At 47.1% G+C, this 20,154-nt stretch overlaps 2 protein-coding genes across 2 annotated transcripts in view; both read left to right on the forward strand.

Moving 5' to 3' along the window:
- Window positions 1-369: 369 nt before the first annotated feature.
- The window catches only part of LOC144584783 (uncharacterized), a 205,507-nt gene continuing 185,722 nt past the window's right edge, over window positions 370-20,154 (forward strand). Inside the window, exon 1 of the mRNA XM_078381672.1 lies at window positions 370-835. Within this exon, the coding sequence (XP_078237798.1) occupies window positions 627-835 (209 nt within the window). The 5' untranslated portion in view covers window positions 370-626. The remainder of the gene's footprint in view (window positions 836-20,154) is intronic.
- Window positions 10,172-20,154, forward strand: part of LOC110090736 (tRNA (32-2'-O)-methyltransferase regulator THADA) — a 55,115-nt gene continuing 45,132 nt past the window's right edge. The window contains exons 1-9 of the mRNA XM_072983133.2: window positions 10,172-10,399; window positions 10,848-11,028; window positions 12,296-12,382; window positions 13,379-13,406; window positions 14,128-14,276; window positions 15,595-15,717; window positions 16,547-16,718; window positions 18,349-18,491; window positions 19,726-19,810. Of these exons, the coding sequence (XP_072839234.2) occupies window positions 10,272-10,399; window positions 10,848-11,028; window positions 12,296-12,382; window positions 13,379-13,406; window positions 14,128-14,276; window positions 15,595-15,717; window positions 16,547-16,718; window positions 18,349-18,491; window positions 19,726-19,810 (1,096 nt within the window). The 5' untranslated portion in view covers window positions 10,172-10,271. The remainder of the gene's footprint in view (window positions 10,400-10,847; window positions 11,029-12,295; window positions 12,383-13,378; window positions 13,407-14,127; window positions 14,277-15,594; window positions 15,718-16,546; window positions 16,719-18,348; window positions 18,492-19,725; window positions 19,811-20,154) is intronic.

Here is a 20,154-nt window from a genome sequence, read left to right on the forward strand (position 1 = left end):
ATTAAGCCACGTTACTGTATCTTATTCACTTGATCATTTTATTTTCCCTGTGTGTTCTTTAAATAAACCTTATTCTTTTATTTGTTGAAAATCCATTCCTGGTCTGTGTGACTCCTTACAGGGAATGGTTGGTGGCAGCTTAGTATAACTGTGGCAGATCCCAGTAGGTCTGGGTTTGTCACATTGATTGGTGTCCAGCGTGTGGGATACGACTGGTCCAGTTGTCCAGTGGTACAGCAAAGCCTTGGCAAGTGTGCCCAGAGCAAGGGGGGTCTAGTCAGGGACAATCTGAGAGCGCGTAGGTAATCTTCTAGGCTTACCTCACGGGGAGGCAAGCTAGTAGAAGAACGTGTAACCTCAGATTGGGGACTAGATTAGGGAGCTCTGAGGCAGCCTGTTTTGGCGGGAAAAAAGCTGAGGCAAAACTGTAAAGTAGAAGTGATTTAGCCTGCCTGCTGCGAGGCCTAGCAGAGGGGGGTAGACTCTGGCTCACAACTGTTGCAAGTTAGTGCTGAAGAACAGCAGCAATCAATAGAAAGCTGGTTCTGAGGCAAAAGAAAAAAAAAAGTGGTCGCTTTATTTTGAGGCTTGACTTTTGAAAGCAGCCTGTTCTGGGGGGGGGGGTTATGCCCTTGACTCGAAGCCAAATGGCAGAAATGGGTGAAGTGAAAGACCCCCAGGTTGACCAAGGTTCTGAGGATGAATTTGGCTCAGTGCAAGGTGACAGCACGGGAGAACAGAACCCAGAACTCAGAAAATTGCTCATAGCCCAACAGCATGAACTGAGGGTGAGGGAAATGGAGGAAAGGGAAAGAGAGAAACAGAGGCAATTTGAGTTAGAGAGAGAGAGAATGGAAAGAGCAGAAAGATTGGAGAGAGAGAAAATGGCGTTTGAGTTAAGAAAATTGGAACTGATGAATCAGAACAATAATAACAATAGGGATTCTGAGGGAGGCCAATTGTCTAAAGCTGACCTGAAGAAATTCCCTGTGTACCACAAGGGAGATTGTCCTGAGGTGTTCTTTTCCCTAGTGGAAAGAGCGTTTGTGGACTTCTCAGTAAGGGAAACTGAGAAGATGACCATCATGCGATCTTTAATCAGTGGCAGCCTTGCAGAAGTCTATGCAGAGATGCCACAGGAACTGATGAAAGATTTTGCAGAGTTTAAAAAACTGGTGTTTGCCAGACATGGGATAAATGCGGAACAGCTGAGGCAAAGATTCAGGTCACTCACCAAGAAACCAGAGCAGACTTTTACCCAAGTGGGGGCCCAATTGGTGAGGCTGCTAGAGAAATGGCTATCTCAGGAGGGGACAGAGACCTTTCAGCAGCTCAAAGACTTGATAGCGCTGGAACAGTTCTATTCAGTCCTATATGGGGAACTGAAATTCCAGGTGAGGGAAAGGAAACCGAAATCTGTGGCCGAGGCGGCCGAAATCGCAGATTTTATTTATCAAATAAGAAAACCCTTAGGTGCTGAGTGGAAATCTGTAGATAAACCCAAAGAAACCTACAGCAAGTACTCTCAGGGACCAGGAAAAAAACAGCAAGGGGGAGGGGCCCATGGTGAAGGGAAGCCCTCAGACATGAAACCAAGACCTCAGATTTTGGAGGGAAAACCAAAACAAGATGAGAAAGACTCAAAATATAGCAGAAAATGTTATTTCTGTCAGGGAAAGGGCCATCTAATCTCAGAGTGTGAGAAATTAAAGCAGCTAAAAGGAATTGTGCCTCAGGATTTGAGTGGAACCAAGCCAAAAGCTGTGTTCTGTGTCCAGAAAGAGCAAAGCTCCTTGTCACTGAGGGAGCCTGTTGCCATGGCTACTCAATCTGGAACAGTTACATCTGCTGATCAGGCTGAGGAAAATGGTCCTCTTGTGGAGGTCAAGCGCTGCCTGTTGGTGAGGACAGATTCCCAGTTGTTTGAGACAGCAGGGGTGGACGTAGGAATACTTGACCATCAGTATCGGGGGCTGAGGGACACTTGTTCCCAGGTGACCCTGTGCCATCCAGATATTATTCCTAGGGAATATATAATCCCAAATGAGAGCATGAAGGTGGCAGGGATTGAGGGGCAGGTGATCTCACTGCCAGTAGCGGAGGTACCTGTGAACTTTCAAGGCTGGAGGGGAGTTTGGCGGCTAGCGATTTCATCGACTCTGCCAGCAGCCGTGCTCGTGGGAAATGACCTGGCTGAACATGTGAAACGGGTGCTAGTGATTACACGTTCACAAGCCACCACGGGGACAGTTCAGGGGGGTACTGATGAGCCAGAGACGGAAGCAGAGGGGAGTTCAGAAGCTGTGGTGGAAACCTTAACCACAGACAGCCGATTTGGCCAAGAGCAAAAGGCAGACGCCACTCTCCAAAAGTGTTTTGAGCAGGTGACTGACGCCCAGCTAACACCTGAAACCCCAGTGAGATTTCTAGAGAAAAAGGGAATTTTGTATAGAGAGACCCTGAGGAATATCTCAAAAGGGGGAGATGGGATCCGAAGTCAGCTAGTGGTACCTGAAAAGTATCGCCCCATGATCTTACAAAGGGGGCACTCTGACATGTTTGCTGCGCACTTAGGGGTGAACAAAACACAACAGAGAATCACACAGAATTTTTACTGGCCTGAAATAGGGAAGCAGATCAAGGAGTTCTGTAAACAATGTGATGTGTGTCAAAGGCAGGGGAATAGCCGCGACAGGACCAAAGCAAAGTTGTGCCCTTTGCCTGTGAGTGACACTCCGTTCAAATGCATAGGGGTGGATATTGTGGGACCTTTGCCCAAGGCCACAAAGAGGGGGAACAGGTTCATTCTCACCATTGTGGACCATGCCACGAGGTACCCTGAAGCCATACCCTTGACTAGCATTGAAACTAACACAGTGGCAGATGCCTTGGTGGGGTATATGTCCAGGATGGGATTTGCCTCAGAAATAATCACAGATTTGGGAGCATCATTTACATCGAAGCTCATGAAACGCTTATGGCAAATCTGTGGAATTAAGCACAAGGAAACCACTGCCTATCACCCTGAAAGTAATGGGTTAACTGAGAAGTTCAATGGGACTCTAATGCGCATGACTAGGGCTTACTTGGCAGAGAATCCAAACAATTGGGACCAGAAGCTGCAATCCCTTTTGTTTGCTTATCGATCAGTGCCACAAGCCAGTACCGGGTTCAGTCCGTTTGAACTTTTGTTTGGGAGAAGGGTGAAAGGGCCCCTTGATTTGATCAAGCAAGATTGGGAGCAGATCACCCAGGATGACCCACAAGATGTTGTGACATATATAGACTCTTTAAGGAAAGACCTAAAGAGAAACCTAGAGCTAGCAGCAGAGACCCTGCAAGCTCAAAAGGTCAGAAAGAAAGTTTGGGATGACCAGGAAGCCAGGGAGAGGCACTTTGACCCAGGGGAGAAAGTGCTTTGGCCTAGGCTCTGCAAAGAGAACAAACTGCAGCTGGGTAGCCCAGAAATAAAATATTTGGGTCACATGGTAGGGGGAGGAGTGATAAAACCCCTAGAGGCCAAAATAGAAGCCGTTCGTGATTGGCCTAGACCCAACACCAAGAAAAAAGTCAAATCATTTCTTGGGATGGTGGGCTACTACAGAAAGTTCATCCCGAGGTTTAGCGAGATTGCGGCTCCGCTGACCGATCTGACGAGGAAGAAGGCTGATGACCGCATCCCGTGGACCAGCGACTGTGAGGAGGCGTTCCAGAGGTTGAAGCAGGCGCTCATCAACTATCCAGTGCTGCGTGCTCCAGACTTCGACCGGGAGTTCATCATCTACACCGATGCGTCTAACAGCGGGGTAGGAGCAGTTCTTTGCCAGGAGGATGAAAATGGTGACCAGCATCCAGTGTCCTACCTGAGTAGGAAACTCCAGAAAGGTGAGAGACATTTGGCAACCGTGGAGAAGGAGTGTCTGGCCATAGTCTACGCGATCCAGAAGGCCAAGCCTTACATCTGGGGAAGACATTTTATTCTGTGCACTGACCATTCACCACTGCAATGGTTAAAGACAATGAAAACCCACAATAGTAAACTTATGAGGTGGGCTTTAAACCTACAAGACTATGACTTTGAAGTGAAGGTGGTCAGAGGGTCAGTGAACTGTGTTGCTGACGCCTTGTCAAGAAGACCTGAAGATTGAAGACGGCGAAGGAACATGGACTATGTATATATTTTGGTGACCAAAAAGTTAAATGTACCTGTTGTTTATTAAACATGTTGGTTTGTATGAATAAACGTAACTTAATGTATGGTAAATGTAAATGTTTAAATGCTTAATAGAGTGTAAGTATAAGTAAGTATGATATTGTATGTATAACTGTTTTGTGTGTTTTATCCAGGTTGTTTTTTTGGTGAAAAGCACCTTAGCTTTCCCTCTACAAAACAACTTATAAAGAGGGGAGGTGTTACATACAGCACTGATGTTACCTGTCTGTCATGGGTTTGGAGGGAAAGTTCCATCCTATGGGGAGTGGAAGGCGGGACATCAGGAGGAGGGGCTGTACTGTATATATATGTGGAGCCTGTGTGGAGAAGTTTAGAAGCTGAAGAAGCAGCTGGGAAGAAGAAGCTGGTGTGGGAGTCTGTGTGTCAGACAGGGTACTACTGTGTGTCAGTCAGTACCAACCTGATAGGTTCAGGTGTCTGTAGGGTTAGCCAGAACTGATAGGTTCAGGGTCTGTGCTTCATGTAGAGTGTTCTGTGTGAACCAAACTGTGTGTATGTATGATTGGGACTAAGCCACGTTACTGTATCTTATTCACTTGATCATTTTATTTTCCCTGTGTGTTCTTTAAATAAACCTTATTCTTTTATTTGTTGAAAATCCATTCCTGGTCTGTGTGACTCCTTACAGGGAATGGTTGGTGGCAGCTTCGTGAAAGTGTGGCAGATCCCAGTAGGTCTGGGTTTGTCACAGTCGTCACTCAAAATGGTCGCAAGTCGCCGTGGCCCAGTGCCGGGAGGTTGAGCCTGGCTGGGCTGCTTCCTCCAGCTGCTTGCCTTCTGGCAGCGGTGGGGGTGGCCCAGCTCCGGGAGGCTGAGCCTGGCCAGAGGAAGCCCCCCCCCCAGTGAGCGGACGGATGGGGCACCTCTGCCGGGCTCATCCTCCCGGCACACCTGTGAGAGGTGATGGTTCCGGAGCTGGAAGCACCATGGGGGCACCATCAGCACTGGCCGCAACGGCTTGGGACCATCTGGTACAGTAAGGTGCCAGTTTTTTTAAAAAAAACCTATTCTGGGACGTTTTTTGGATAAGTAGAGGCACCCTTGTAGAATCTTCCTCTTTCCTTTCTACCTCTTCTTCTGTTTTTTCCTTTGCTTCCTGTCAGCTCTCATCACTGCTTCTTTTCCCCGCCTCGGACCCCTCTAGCTGAAAGGGAAAAGCATTCTCTGCTTTTCCTTCTTTCCAGTTTTCCCTGCCATTGGCTTCCCCCCCCCCAGTGCAGCCCCCTGCACACTATGCGCTCTGCAATGCTGCGTGCAAACACCGGCGTCTCTGCTCAACGGGCGCCTAGCCTCTGCTTCCATTCCTCTAATGATGGCAACACCTGTCAGATGACCAGCTTTCATAATTTGAAAGAATCTTCAGCCACATCCCTCCTCTTAATTCTCTAATGTGTTCCAGCGGCATTATATATATTATTTCTTATTTATTTATTTAGCTTATATGTTCATATGTTGAAACATTGTTAGTAGCATCTATTTATTTATTTATTTATTTAGCTTATATGTCCATATGTTGAAATATTGTTAGTAGCATCTAATTATTTATTTATTTAGCTTATATGTTCATATGCTGAAATATTGTTAGTAGCATCAAATAAACCAGAAATATAGTCTCTTGTGGCCGGGTCTGATATTGTATTTTTACAAATATTTACATAAAGACAAAATGCAATACTTGGTAAATAGGTTTAGAAGAATGTCATATCCCTGGAAAATCCCTATTAAGATGTCTTTTAAAAGGAACTGTTTGTGCCAAAAAATAACTTTGCAAATGCTTCTTATTTTAGCTTATCATGACTTTGTTATACAGTGGTGCCTCGCTTAACAAGCGCCCCGTTGAGCGATTAAATCGCTTAACGAGGGGCTCTGGGCCATCGCTGGAGCATTCGCTCAGTGATGGCCCCTATGGTGTTTTTTCGCTTTGCGATATTCGCTAAGCGATTTGCTTAGCGAATATCGCATAACGAAGCGGGGGAGAACAGCTGATCGGCGGTTCCAAAATGGCTGCCGGAAGGTCCGCGCTGCATTTTCGCACCCTGCCCTCGCTTAGCGAGGGCGCGGAAATGGCGGCGATATGGAGGAAGATCGCTTAACGGTGAGTCTTAAAGCCATAGGAACGCATTGAACAAAGTTCAATGCGTTTCTATGGCTTTTTTATTTCCGTTTAGCGATGTTTCGCTATAGCGAAGGTTAATCCGGAACGGATTAACCTCGCTATGCGAGGCACCACTGTATTGCTCATGAGGGGAGAGGCCAGGCTGCAGGGGAGAGGCCAGGCTGAGAAGCGCCCCCTCCCCTGACGCCTCCCTCCTGATAGAGAGGGAGGAGGGATCCCTGGGTCCCCTTCCCCTCTGCCACCCCACATGCCAGCCGTGTTCGGTGACTTCATCGGGATGCCCTCTCAGAGGAGTTGTTGGCCTGGCAAAAAAAGCGGCCCCTGCTTGTGGTGAGCCTGGCCAGACTGTGTGGCTGAGGAGGTGGCCCTTCCTGACACCCGAGGAGCACCATGAGCCCGTAGAGGAGGTAGACGCCCCCTGTAACGCTTTGGAGACTTTCAGGAAGAGACGGTGAGCCACTGGCGCTCCCAAGACCATCTCTGTCTCTCCTTTCTAGACCGGCCCTCAAGAGCTTTCAGAGAGGCTTTGACACCCCCACCACCCCAGGAACAGGAGGGCTGGGGACTCTCGGCGATTCTTCGCGTGCTCCCTTGAGTTCCCTGCATTGACCCACTCCATAAAGGTAAAGGTAAAGGTTCCCCTTGACAATTTTTGTCCAGTTGTGTTCGACTCTAGGGGGCGGTACTCATCCTCGTTTCCAAGCCATAGAGCCAGCATTTTTGTCCGAAGACAATCTTCCGTGGTCACATGGCCAGCGTGACTAGACACGGAACGCTGCTACCTTCCCACCGAGGTGGTCCCTATTTAATCTACTCGCATTTGCATGCTTTCGAACCGCTAGGTTGGCGGGAGCTGGGACAAGCGACAGGAGCTCACTCCGTCGCGTGGATTCGATCTTACGACTCCTTGGTCTTCTGACCATGCAGCACAGGCTTCTGCAGTTTAGCCCACAGCGCCACCACTCCATACTTCCCAATAAAATCTCTTGGTGCTTTTTTCCCCCCTATCTGGGCATTCAAATCCTTCATTCTGGAGCACAGGCGCTTCTTGTCTTAGATTTTATAAGCATAGAATGTTTCTATCCTTCCTTTGCCTTTTATCCACAGTTAGTGCAAATGTTCCAGTAGCCACCAGGAGATTTTGACTCATATGTGATCACATCCCTTTCAAGAAAGGAACATGGGCTTCAATCCTGTCACATCATCTAAGAAAAAGCATTAAATTTCACTTTGTTCCCACCCATCAAATACAGAGTTCCCACTGCAATTCCCTGGGGCATACTCCCATACTGGCTTGGTGCATGCGTGCACCCCTATGAGAAGTGCAGCCGTTGCCAGGCAGAAGCAACTTAAAAATTACAGTTTTTCTCACACTAAGCCACAGGGTTTCAGCCAATAACTGGTAGGTTTCAGAAGCAGGGGAAATAAAACATTTTTTTTTTTTACTTTTAGCAATGGAGGCACTGAGGAATGACAGGGGTTGAGCCAGCTAGCAGTGTAGGGATGCTGGGGACAGAGAGAACATGGCAAGGTTTCCGTCCATATTCCTTGTAGAGGTGCAAGACTTTTTGACCAAATAAATAGCGAAAGAAGTGCTAGAGAGAGTGGGGAAAACACCAAGCAGAGAAGCAGGGCTCTCTTTGAATTAAGAGGCAGCGAAGGAACGATTGGTTAGTGCTAGATTGATTGACAATCACTCCAGCCCGGAAAGGTCCCTCCCACCCACACCTACTAAAGGCAGCATGTAAGGTTGTAAAAATTCCAACAACACGCATCCTGGGCAACACTGCTCAGTGAAAGAGCCAAGACGAGAGAGAATGCAAGTACGTAACAGCAGTAAGAATGAGGAAAGTTCACCAGGAAGGAGTTATCTTGCCTTAAACCACGGCCAGATCTTTTTTAAAAACTGTACTTTGGGTTATAGCCTTCGCTACAAATTCTATGCAGAGGAGCAGTTGTGATCAAGGAAGCACAAACATACAGAATATTGTACCTACTAGAAGAAAACTATCGATTTACAGAATTGGGGAGGGCCCCTGTGCTTAGCTTGTGCAGAGCAAAGTTTTGCATCCTCATCAGAGATGGGCACGGGCCAGAAAATGAGTGGTTTGTGATGGTTCGTAGTTAGTGGCTACCCACGAGCCACGAACTATCATGAACCCCCTGGAAAACCAACTAGTTTGGGGTTCGTTTTTTGGGTTCGTGCTGGGGTGGAAAAGTCCATGCAGGAGCCAGGCCTGCTGCCCTTCAGGATGGGTAGGATCGAGACAAAGGAGGGAGGTAAGAGGGGGGCAGAGGGAAGGGCGGGCATCCCATTTCGCCAAAGCAAAACGAAGCGTGGAGGGGGAGAAAGTTCACCCTTTGGGCGAAACAGGGTCCCCGAACCAAACCACAAACTAGCCTGGTTCGCAGTTCATGCCCATCTCGAATCATAATTTACCCCCTGAGTTATATAGCCTTCTTGCTCCTGTTTCTAAACGGCTGCCCCCCCCATCTTCCTCATACGTTCCCAATATTTTATTGATGAAAAATAGGATTGCATTTGTATTCTTATATTGGGGGGGTTGCTAGCTGAGCTCTCCCTCTTTGCCGCACCCGCAAGAAGCTTCTGGAAAGCCTGTCTTCCCTCAAGACCTTTATTCTGTTAAACCTTCCTGCCTACCATTTTCAAGAACCAAGAAGAAATCTGGTTTGGGGGCTTGAGAGGCACTGGAGAAGCCATGTTATCCTACACACGGCTTTCAGCCGATCAAAACGAGCCACGCTGGCATACGAAGTTGAGGCCGCGTCCTTGACGACATCTTGATTTGGTCATCATGCATAGATAGCATGATCGTGCAGACTGTCAAGTCAGACTGAAGTTGCACCAGTGTTAGCTTATCAGGCAAAAAACAAAAGAAAAATAAAGAAGACAAACACGTTGTATAAGCCTTAAAGACTAACTGTGTAATAATCACAGTTAACTGCAAAATACAGTGGTGCCTCGCTAGACAGTTACACCACATGACAGTTTTTTTGCTAGACATTGACTTTTTGCGATCGCTATAGCGATTCACAAAACTGATTCCTATGGGGGGAATTTCGCTGGACAATGTTTGGTCCCTGCTTCACACACTGATTTTCACTAGACGACGATTTTGACAGCTTCCTCCGCACTCGCAAAACGGGAGTTTTCGGGACCTAAGCTTTGCAAGACAGCTATTTAAACACCTAATTGGCGGTTTGCAAAGCGGCTTTCCTATGGCCGATCTTCGCTAGACAACGACGATTCTTCCCCATTGGAACGCATTAAACAGGTTTCAATGCATTCCAATGGGGAAATGCTTTTCGCTAGACGATGATTTCGCTAAACAGCGATTTCAGTGGAACGGATTATCATCGTCTAGCGAGGCACCACTGTACAGCAGTTAAGTCTTTAAGGCTGTCTACTTCGGGCACACCATGAGAAGACAGGATTATCTGGAAAAGTGAAGAATGCTGGGGATGGTGGAAAGCAGCAGGAAAAGAGGAAGACCAGATATGAGATGGACTGACTCCCTCAAGGAAGCCACAGGCTTGCATTTACTAGCCGCTGCCCACAGACTAGATCACAGCAATTAGGCGCCCATGAGTGCATGGCTTTGCAGTAGCACAAGAACGTGGATCTAAGGCACAAGATCCTCATGATTTTTGCACAGGATCATCCTCAAACCACTGTCCTATCAGAGGACCCATTGGGGCCCACGGCAACCACGGGCCCTTAGCAACGCAACAAAAGCCGAGGACAACAACGAAACCGCTAGGTGGCGCCGCCGGCGGCGGCGCGGGCGGGACGCTCTTTCTCCTCCGCTTGGCACTCTATGGTCGCGGGCAGGCGAAGGAGGGGGGGCGGCGCCGTCCGGCAAGGGTTCTCCTCGCGAGTCGGGCTCAGCCCGGGGGACCATGAATGGGGCGGGAGGCGAGCTGGAGCGGGCCGTGGCCTGCTACCGGGAGCTGGCCCGGGACGAGGGGAAGAGCAGCGCCTGCCAAGGTTTGCTCCTCGCCTTGGGCAAGCTGGAGGCGTTCGCCAGGTCGGTTCGGGTGCCGAGGTTGCACGTGCAGTAATGCAGTCCTGGCCATCATCCTCCCCCTCATCGGTTGCAAGGCGGGCTTGGCCGGGTGGTTGCCCACCTTCCTTGGTAGCAGGGAGAATGAACAGTGGTTTGCAAAATCAGCTGGTTTTGGGGGGTGGGGAGGGGTGGGGTGGCAATGTTGTGATGATGATAGATAGCATGGTTATCATCATCATAAGCCATGGCAGAGTCAAGTTCGGTTGAGTGACGGGTGCGCGCCCCGTTTCCAGCGGCTTGAGTTTGTGCAAAGCCATCAAAAAAGCAATGCTTGTATTTATTTATTTATTTATTTATTTAATATTCTGCCCAGACTACCCAAAGGTCTCTGGGCGGCTTTTAAAATGCATTTTAAAGTCACTTGGGTGCCCCCCCCTTGAATGTCTCTCTGTTTTCTCATCTTCTTCAGCGTCTCGGCGAAGCGGTGGAAGGATAAAAACTTGGAGGAGGCTTTTCAGCTCCTGGCCGGAGTGAGCAGAAGATTGGCAGACCTGGGTTGTGATGATGCCCTGCGCCCGCTGGTCCGCTGCGTCCTCGCTTTCCAGTTGGAGACCACGGATAGCTCCGGCTCTTTCTCCCGACTCGAAAAAGTGCGTGCACGCAGGTTGGATTCCCCTGGTGGCATAATGCCTAGATCGGCGGTGGAACTCCCTGCCACAAGATGGGGTGACAAGAAGCCGTTTAGGTGGTTTTAATCCTTCTTGGAGAATAAGGTTTGGGGATGGTTGGTAGTCTTGGTGGGTGGCTGTGTCAGAAGCAACACGCCTCTGAATTTCTGCTTACAGAAACGACATGGTAATATTCTGTCTGCTTGCATCTCGGAAATCCGATTGAATGATCACTGTGAGTCCAGGAGCCACACACGCCCATGCCTGGTCTTCGGGGGGGGGGCTCCCCACTACAAGAACCTTTTAGTAACTGGAAGAGAAAAATTGATTTTCCAAAAGTAACATATACAGTGGTGCCTCGCAAGACGGGCGCTCCATTTAACGACGAATCCGCATTACGACGAGGTTTTTGTGATCGCAAAACAATGTTTTGAATGGGGGAATTTCGCTGCACGAGGAACGCTTCCCTGTTTTGGGAACTGATTTTCGCTTCCTAACGATCAAAACAAAATGCCAAAATGGCTGCCGGGTGCTCAAAATGGCTCCCCGCTGTGTTTAGGAGCCATTTTTCGCTGCACAGGCACCCGAAAATGGCCGCCCCATGGAGGATCTTCACTGGACGGTGAGTTGTTAGCCAATTGGAACGCATTAACCAGGTTTTAATGCGTTTCAATGGCTTTTTAATTTTCGCTTTATGACATTTTCGTTCTACAGCGATTTTGCTGGAACGAATTAATGTCGTAATGCGAGGCACCACTGTAATTGCAAGCCGTCCGTGTTGTCAGGGCAATGTGTTTATAGGAGATTTGCACTTAAATGGGTGCAAATCTCCTATCACTTAAATGGGTGATCAAGAGCCGTTGACTTTATAAAAGATTGGCTCAAAATGGGTTGATATGGACCGATGCAGCATTCCTGGACTCTTTTTGGGAAGGGAACTGGCTCTGTGGACTATCATAGTGAGCAACTATGCTTTGAAAGTTATTGCGTCACTGCTGGTTACAGTTTACTTAATAATTAAATACTTTTCTTTCAGATGCTAGGCTGAAAAAGAAAGAAAAGAGACATTTAACTGATTTTAACTTGACTGTTTTGGTCTTTCAAATATTTAAAGAGACTTCTCCATATAAAACGTAGGTTATGGGTGGATTCATGTACTTATAAGTCGGAACGTTATACTTAGTAATTCAGTGTCAGCTAAATGTGAGCATTTTTAAAAGCCACGCTTCTGTTTCTTCCTCTTCCCTAGATCATTGTGAAACTATCAGAAAGGAATGAATCCTTAGTTTCTGGAGAGGTGGAGAGGATTTTGGGTAGCCTGGCCAAGGACGATACGGTAAGACGGCAAAGATGGCTAAAAAATATTGCAAATGAATGAATGAATATATTTCTCTGAAGTTGGCTCGACCACTCCGTGTCTTAAGTCTCTGGTTGGGGAGCCCGAGGTTGGGAGTTTGATTCCCACTGTGTTTCCTATAAGTAGATCCAGTCTGGGTGGCCTTGGGCCAGCTGCACAGTCCCAGGGCGCCCCAGAATAAAGGAATGGGAAACCACTCCTGCTCATTCTCTACCGAGGAAAATCTGGAAAGGGTTGCCATAAGTCAGAATTGACTTGACAGCACACAATTATTGTGTATTTCACTGAAAAGGATTGGTTTCATGGAAACTTTTCATGGAAACGTTTCATGATTATATGTACATTAATAGTGATTTCTTTGCATTCTGTTGACCACATAAATGTGATTTTTTTGTGATCCCATGTTACATTTCATGTTTATATCCCGTATTTGTTGAATGAACTCAAGGTAGTGCACCTGGTTCTCTTCTTTCCCACTGCAAGTTAGTCAGGCTGAGAGAGGGAGAGAGGAAGAGAGAGAGAGCAAGGAAGGAAGGAAGGAAGGAAGGAAGAGGCCCAAAGTTAACCCGATGAGTTTCATGCCTCTGTGAGGACTAGAATCTGGATTTTCCAAATTCCAGGGTTGCATTCTAGCTCTTAGACCATATTTGGGTGCTGATCATGCATCTGATCATGCATCAGGATGCTGCACAGAAAAAAGGGAAGCATCAGAATGCTTTGGAAAACTCTGAGGTTTGGAGAAATACAAAAAAAACCCCAAACCACCGATTGGCAGGGGAGGGGGATCCTAAGGAGCAGACCCCAACAGCAACTCGGTGAGAACTGAGCATGCTCGGTGCTTTGAAATTGATTGCTTCACTGGAATGGAAAAGTGGAGGTTGTGGAATCGGATATTCCGGAAAAGGGGAGGTATGCACGGGTTATGATGTTCGACTCTGCTTCTCCCTCATTGTGCTCCTTTCTTTCTTCTTTCAGCCAATGTCTCGTGGGACTCTGCAGACAGGTGAGTCTCTGAATCCCCTCCTCCCTGGCAAGGTGGTGGAGACCTCCTTCTGCCCCATTACGCTCAGCGCCACTGGCAGGGCCCCCCTCCACAGAACCAAACCAGCCAGGCGCTTCCTTCCCTCTGCTTGAGCAGTCCGGGAGCCATCGGTGGAGATGTGCATCCAGGAGCAGCACTTTTTCTTCTAAACAGGCTTTAAAAAGTATCTGCATGTGTGTATGTGAACGTATACGGTAGTACCTCGGTTTGTGAAACGGGATCCGTTCTACACGACGTTACGTAGTACAGACATTTCGCAAACCGAAACAGCAACTGTGCTAAGAACGGGGCAGCATGCTATAGGCGCAATGTGCCCTGGGAAAACCTTTTCGTAGTGCGAAAAGAAAAGAACATAAACTGGGGCTTTATTTCTTATGGATTTTGGTTCGTAAACCAAAAATTATGTAAACGGAGGCATTCGCAAACCGAGGTACTACTGTATGTATATTGTACCTCTCTCTAGTACAGTGATTCTCGACCTTGGGTCCCCAGATGTTCTTGGACTAAAACTCCCAGAAACCTTCACCACTAGCTGTCCTGGCCAGGATTTCTGGGAGTTGTAGTCCAAGAACATCTGGAGGGAACCCAAGTTGAGAATGTCTGGTCTAGTGCGTCATACACACAACTCCTTCCGTCCTGAAGTGGGGCAATAGTGGTAGCTCTTTGCTTTCTTGATCCACAGTTTCCATGTTTGTTGAGGAGAGCACCCTGGGACGATGTTACTGGAAAAATAACCTGATGACGCTCCTCGGGTGTACTGCTGCCACCTTTGATTTCCTGCTGCAGGATCGAGGAGCCAAGGATGAGGCATGGTGCTACGTCACCGTGAAGGTGAGAAACAGAGACAGCTCCACCGTGCTTTACAGTGTAATGTTACGCACCTTTAATGTCAGAGAAGATGCTGTGGGTGCATGTTGAAAATTCCTCTTCTAAAGAATAAGGAAGTTCTGGTTTTTTTCTGTGAATGTTGTCTGTTTTTTTACATTTATGTATGTGAGTATCGCTTTGTAAGTTCTGTTTGCTTCATTTTGTTTATGTGCACTTTTGAAGAAGAATAAATCTAATTGACAGTACATTTCAGCAAGCTAACAGCTATAATTTGCCGAGCTTAATTGTGGATAATTGATGACATACATGGGTGCATTCGGGTGGCATAGCAGGGCGCATGAAATTTCAGTCATGAAATTAAGACATGACCCAGCACCTCATCAGTTGGGTGCAGTTAGCCATGGCAGACCAAGATCATTAAGATTTGGGCTTATCGTTTTTAATTCTTGCATGCATTTTTAGCTGCTAAAACATTAGTCTAAAAGTTCCTTCCTTTGGTGGCTCTGTAGGTGCAAATTATACATAGTTCTGCCTCGACAGGTTCCATAAATGAGTGTAACAGCATAAAAATCATATTAAGTCACTTTGTTTCTCCTTGATGCCATGACGGTTTGATTGATTTCACCTTTAGGCTGCTTCTTGGCCTCTTTTGTGCTATTTTTAATAGAGATTCTTGAGTTGCATTTGGTCACTGCTTCCATTTTTATTCTTATTGTGACGAGCGTGACTTTAGGTAAGTCTTCCCCAAGACAAACTGGATCGTTCCAACTCAAATGACAGGGAGAAGCGTGTTTAGAGTTTTCTTGTTTAGTCATTAAGTCGTGGCCAACTCTTTGTTACCCCATAGACCAGAGCACGCCAGGCCCTCCTGTCTTCCACTGCCTCCCAGAGTTGGGTAAAATTCATGTTGGCAGCTTCGATGACACTGTCCAACCATCTCATCCTCTGTCGTCCCCTTCTCCTCTTGCCTTCACACTTTTCCAACATCAGGGTTGAGTTAGAAGCACTCATTTGTTTTGCCACAGATCCACAGGTTTTTAAATAGACCCTGAAGATTATTTGAAAATGCAACCTTTGAGCATGACACAATTTCCTACTAGATTAAGTCTTTTATAATTTCTGAATATATCCATTTTAGAATATGATCAAAAGCTTATATTCAAGTTCTTTTGCTTTTAATAGGAAAATGGTGTTGCAGTTGCATACAGTTACAAATAAATATGGCGGGAGTGTGCTCAGGTTAAATGTACATCTGAGTGCTCTATGGGAAGAGATGAAATTGAATCACGTGATACGTTTAGCCTTGTCATTGGCCGTCTAGGTATGTCTCCAGCTTTTCAAGTGGATGCCAAAGGAGATCTTCCCACTTATATGGGGTGGAACAGATCATAACAAAATCTTGCAAAAGATTTTGAAATCTCTGGTGCAAATCATTATGGAAAAGGTGAGTTCTCGTTTTCGGCTTCTGTTTCAAGGGTGCCCTGATTTATTTATTTTTTTATCTTGGGTAAAGTTTTTAAAAATCATCGTCCCTATCGTCTTTCGGGCTGTGTTGAGTTCAATCTAGAAATGCACAAAATGCATGAAAGAATGCATGAAAATGGGCTGTTCCAAGACCGTAAGGGAGAATCTCAAAGTGTGCACAAGTGCAGAAAAGATTTAGGGGTAGGAGATTCTCTGAGGGGTGGGGAGAAGTCTCTAAAACCATCTCAGGTGTGGTGAGCATGTTCGGTGGCCATGAAATCCAACCGACTGCTGAAACCGAAGAGCTGGGCATTTAAAGAATAGGATCCCCAAGCTGCAACATTTTGGTATACAGTGGTGCCTCACTTAACGGCGATAATCCGTTCCAAGAAAATCTCCGTTAAGCGAAAACATTGTAATGCGAAAAAAACCCCTATTGAAACGCATTGAAACCCCTTCAAAGCGTTCCAATGGGGTCAGAACTCACCGTCCACCGAAGATCCTCCATAGGGCAGCTATTTTCTCTGCGTGTCTTGCGAGGAATCCGTCCCAGAAAACAGCGGGGAGCCATTTTGTTTAACCGACAGCCATTTTGAAACCGCTGATCAGCTGTTTAAAAAACACCGTTTTGCAAAGAATCGGTTCCCGAAGCAGGGAACCGATCATCGCAAAGCGAAAAAAACCCATTTAGACCATCGTCGTAATGCGGTTTTGTCGTAATGCGGGGCAATCGTAAAGCGAGGCACGACTGTATTGCTTTGTGGACGAACTCATCTTTAAAATGTTCCCTTCTCCCTTGACGATCTCAGACAGCCTGCAAGGACACCCGTCTGCTGGCTGCGACCGCCTTGAGTATGATGGTCAACACCGCCCCCGATTCCCAGCAAGGGGGTCAAGCCGCCTGGGGCCTTTGTCGTTGGCTGAGTCTTGGAGGAGGTCCTGTTGGGTGGAAAGAAGATGGGAGAGTCTCCACTGAGAAAGGTGCACCTGATATTTTCTAGGTTCATAAACCCCACTGCCATTCACACCCACCCACCCACTTGTCCCCTTTGGCTTGGCTTGGCTGTGAACGAAATGCTCTATGTAGAAACAAAACCACCGTTCTATGATGTGCATCAGTGACGTTTTTTCCTGGGGTGGAGACTACTTGAGCACTGTTCAGTGCCGATGGCTTGTTCCATTTATGTGGCTCAATAGTCTTCTGGATTTTCCTTTGTTTGCTGTGTATAGGATGCCGATTAGGTGGTTAATAAATTCTTTGGAGAGAGTGTTGCATAATCTCACATTGTACGAGGATCATGAAGGGTTTTTCGCTGTAAGTCCCTTAGGGATGTGTCTGGTGAGGAAGATGATGCTTCATAGACTCACAGAATAATGGAGTTGGAAGGGGCCTTTAAGGCCAATCAAGCCCAACCCCCTGGGCAGTGCAGATCGGACAGATGTTTGTCCGGTTATGTCTTGAATGCCTCCAGCGTTGGTGTGCTCACCACCTCCCGAGCTAATTAGCTCCATTGATGGTTGGACTGGGCCCGTGCAAGTTTCTTCCTGAAGTTGATGGGTCTTCTCTATGGTTTCTTGGATGGTTTTTCATGAGGCTGATCCTCTGTAGAGTTTCACAAGGTTGATACTCTGTAGGTGGATGCCCTGTACTTGCCCCAGCTTGCTTCTGGGCAAAAAGGGTCACCGAGGGCTCCTCTTCGTTTCCAAGATCAAGGCGACAACACTGTTGTGATCATGCTTGGTGGGGAATCTCAGAATACAGTGGTGCCTCGCTTGACGAGGATAATCCGTTTCATTCAAATCACTGTTAAGCGAAATCCTCGTCAAGCGAAATGAAAAAGACCATTGAAACGCATTGAAAACCGCTCAATGTGTTCCAATGGGTGAAATACCTCAGCGTCCAGTGAAGATCCTCCATAGGGCGGCCATTTTCTGGTGCCTGTAATGCGAGGAATCCATCCTAAGCACAGCAGGGAGCCATTTTAAACAGCAGGTGGCCATTTTGAAACCCGACGATCAGCTGTTTTCTGATCATCGTAAAGCGAAAAATCAGTTCCCGAAGCAGGGAACTGATTACCGTGAAGCGATTTTTCCCATTTAAAATATTGTTTTGCGATCACAAAAACTTCATCGTTAAGCGATTTCCTCATCTAACGAGGTAATCGTCAAGCGAGGCACCACTGTATAGGGGGGAAAATAAGACCAAGACTCTGTGGGTAACAGAAGCCAGGTCACTGAAAGCAGATGAGGATTCATCTTGGCATTGATTTTCTGTGGCAGGGCATCAGCTTATGAATGATGCCATGAGCTGACCAAGGATAACACCACTTGATCAGTCTGGAAAGGGCTGCCTTGCATGAAGCAGGCTTCCAGCCATCTTTGCACAGGGACTAGATCATGTAACATTGAATTGCAGAGCTTGGGATGAGATGGTTTTAGGGGAATCTTTTTGCTACGGTTATGTGGACACACCCCTGTATTTATGGATGATGCAAGCAGACAGAATTGATTCTAGTCCACAGCTGCATGGACAGGATAGGAAGCCAGCAAGCCAGACCCCTCTTGATGACCCTTGTCCCAATTCATCTTTTTTTGCTTTTTTTGCACCCAGAGGAATTCAGATTTGGGATGCTCCAGTTGGTCCCATCTGTATGGAGTCCAGATGGATGGGAGCGACTAGCCTTGACCCGCAGCTTGTTGGCCAGCTGCAAGAAGGAGATCTTGAGTTGCCGGCTCGATGGGACGCCACATCAGGTTGGGCTTTGAAAAGAATATTATTCCTTTTGTGTTTTCCATTAAGCATAACACAGCTCTGGAGAACCCATTGTCCTCTAGCCATTGACACACCAGCATTTTTTAGACTACAAGTCCCAGTATCCACCAGTCATCCATGCTGGCAATCCAAGAAAGCAGATTGATGGAGAACGAACTCCCATCATTCTTGGCGAGGCTTAGCTAAGCTAATGGCATTTGAAGTCCAACACCATCTGGGTGGCCACAGGTCCTCCCGGCCCTGCTCCAAAGCAGCGTTTGGGAGACGTAGGTGGCCAGTCGGTGACCAACAACCCAGTTCCAAGAGCCTTCTTCAAGAAATCCATTTAGATTCATCCATTTCCTTCCCCAGCAGCCTCTGACGCTGGAAGAATCACGTGGAATGAGAGACACTCAGTGGGAGGAAGGGGATCACGAAAGAGACGTGGCAGGAGAACAGAGGGGAAAAGGTCAGCCTTGCCTAATTTGGCTCCCTGCTGCTCTCTCTCCAGTTTCTGCCACCCACAGCAGTTGACTCGGTCTGCCTAACAATAGGGCCGCCCACAACATAGTCCAGATAACCGGGGTGGTGGATCGAGTTCCAAAGAGGCCACGTGAGACACCAGGAACTGCCTCTGTCGTACAAAGGGACTCCTTCTGGACAAAGATTTACCAGAGACCACTTGAACCCAAAACCTGGAAGGGCAAATCATGCTTTCTCGAAGGCTTTCACGGCCAGGATCTGATGGTTGTTGTGGGTTTTTCGAGCTCTTTGGCTCTTTGTTCTGAAGGTTGTTCTTCCTGACATTTCGCCAGTCTCTGTGGCCGGCATCTTCAGAGGAAGAACAACGTTCAGAACACGGCCAAAGAGCCCGAAAAACCCACAACAACCATCAAATGATGCCTGTTCATCTGAGACTAAGAATTTGCCACTTTTATATGAAATGGATAGCTCGTCCCTTTACTTTTATGCATGAATGCACATGAAATATGTTAAGAAAAAGCAACGTGAATAGGAGAACAGAGAGAAGGGTGGAAACATGAGCTGCTTCATGTCCTTTTCTCCCTGTTAATTCACACAGAGTTTTGTGACCAGGATTCCAAAAGGTTAGAAAACCACCCACCCCAATTTCTCTGTCTTTTTTTCACCTAATGAAAAGTTTTCATCCCTTTCTAAGAAAATCTTGCCGCTCCCTCTGTTTCTCCCTTGAAATGACTTATATTTTTTTCTTTGCAGGCGTGTCTGTTGCTAGACATTTTGTTTCCAGTTGTTCTGGACCTGATGGAAAAGCCACTGGATTGTCATTATTACTGTTTTCAAGGTCTGTTCTCAAGGCCTTTCTGTTCTTATCCCCGCACGCTTAAGACACCTAGTTCAGTTTTGCTCCCCGAGGAATACCGGCTTCTGAACAAATAGGAAGAGTTCAAGTCAGGGAAACGTCTGTCATGTTTTCGTCCTTTGGTTAAAAAATAAAAGGACGAAGGGAAAATGGAAGCTACACCTAGATGAATGGATTGGTTTGTTTATGTAGAGATGAGCGTGAACCGCAGTACAACCCAGTTCGGTGCACCACCCACTCAGGTGTTCTGCAGGCACCATATACTTCCCTCCCTAGCCATCATCCATTCACTGGCAGCAGCACTCTTCTCTCCTCTGCTTCCTCTG

The sequence above is a fragment of the Pogona vitticeps genome, chromosome 14 (genome assembly GCF_051106095.1).
Source record: "Pogona vitticeps strain Pit_001003342236 chromosome 14, PviZW2.1, whole genome shotgun sequence".
NCBI lineage: Eukaryota > Metazoa > Chordata > Lepidosauria > Squamata > Agamidae > Pogona > Pogona vitticeps.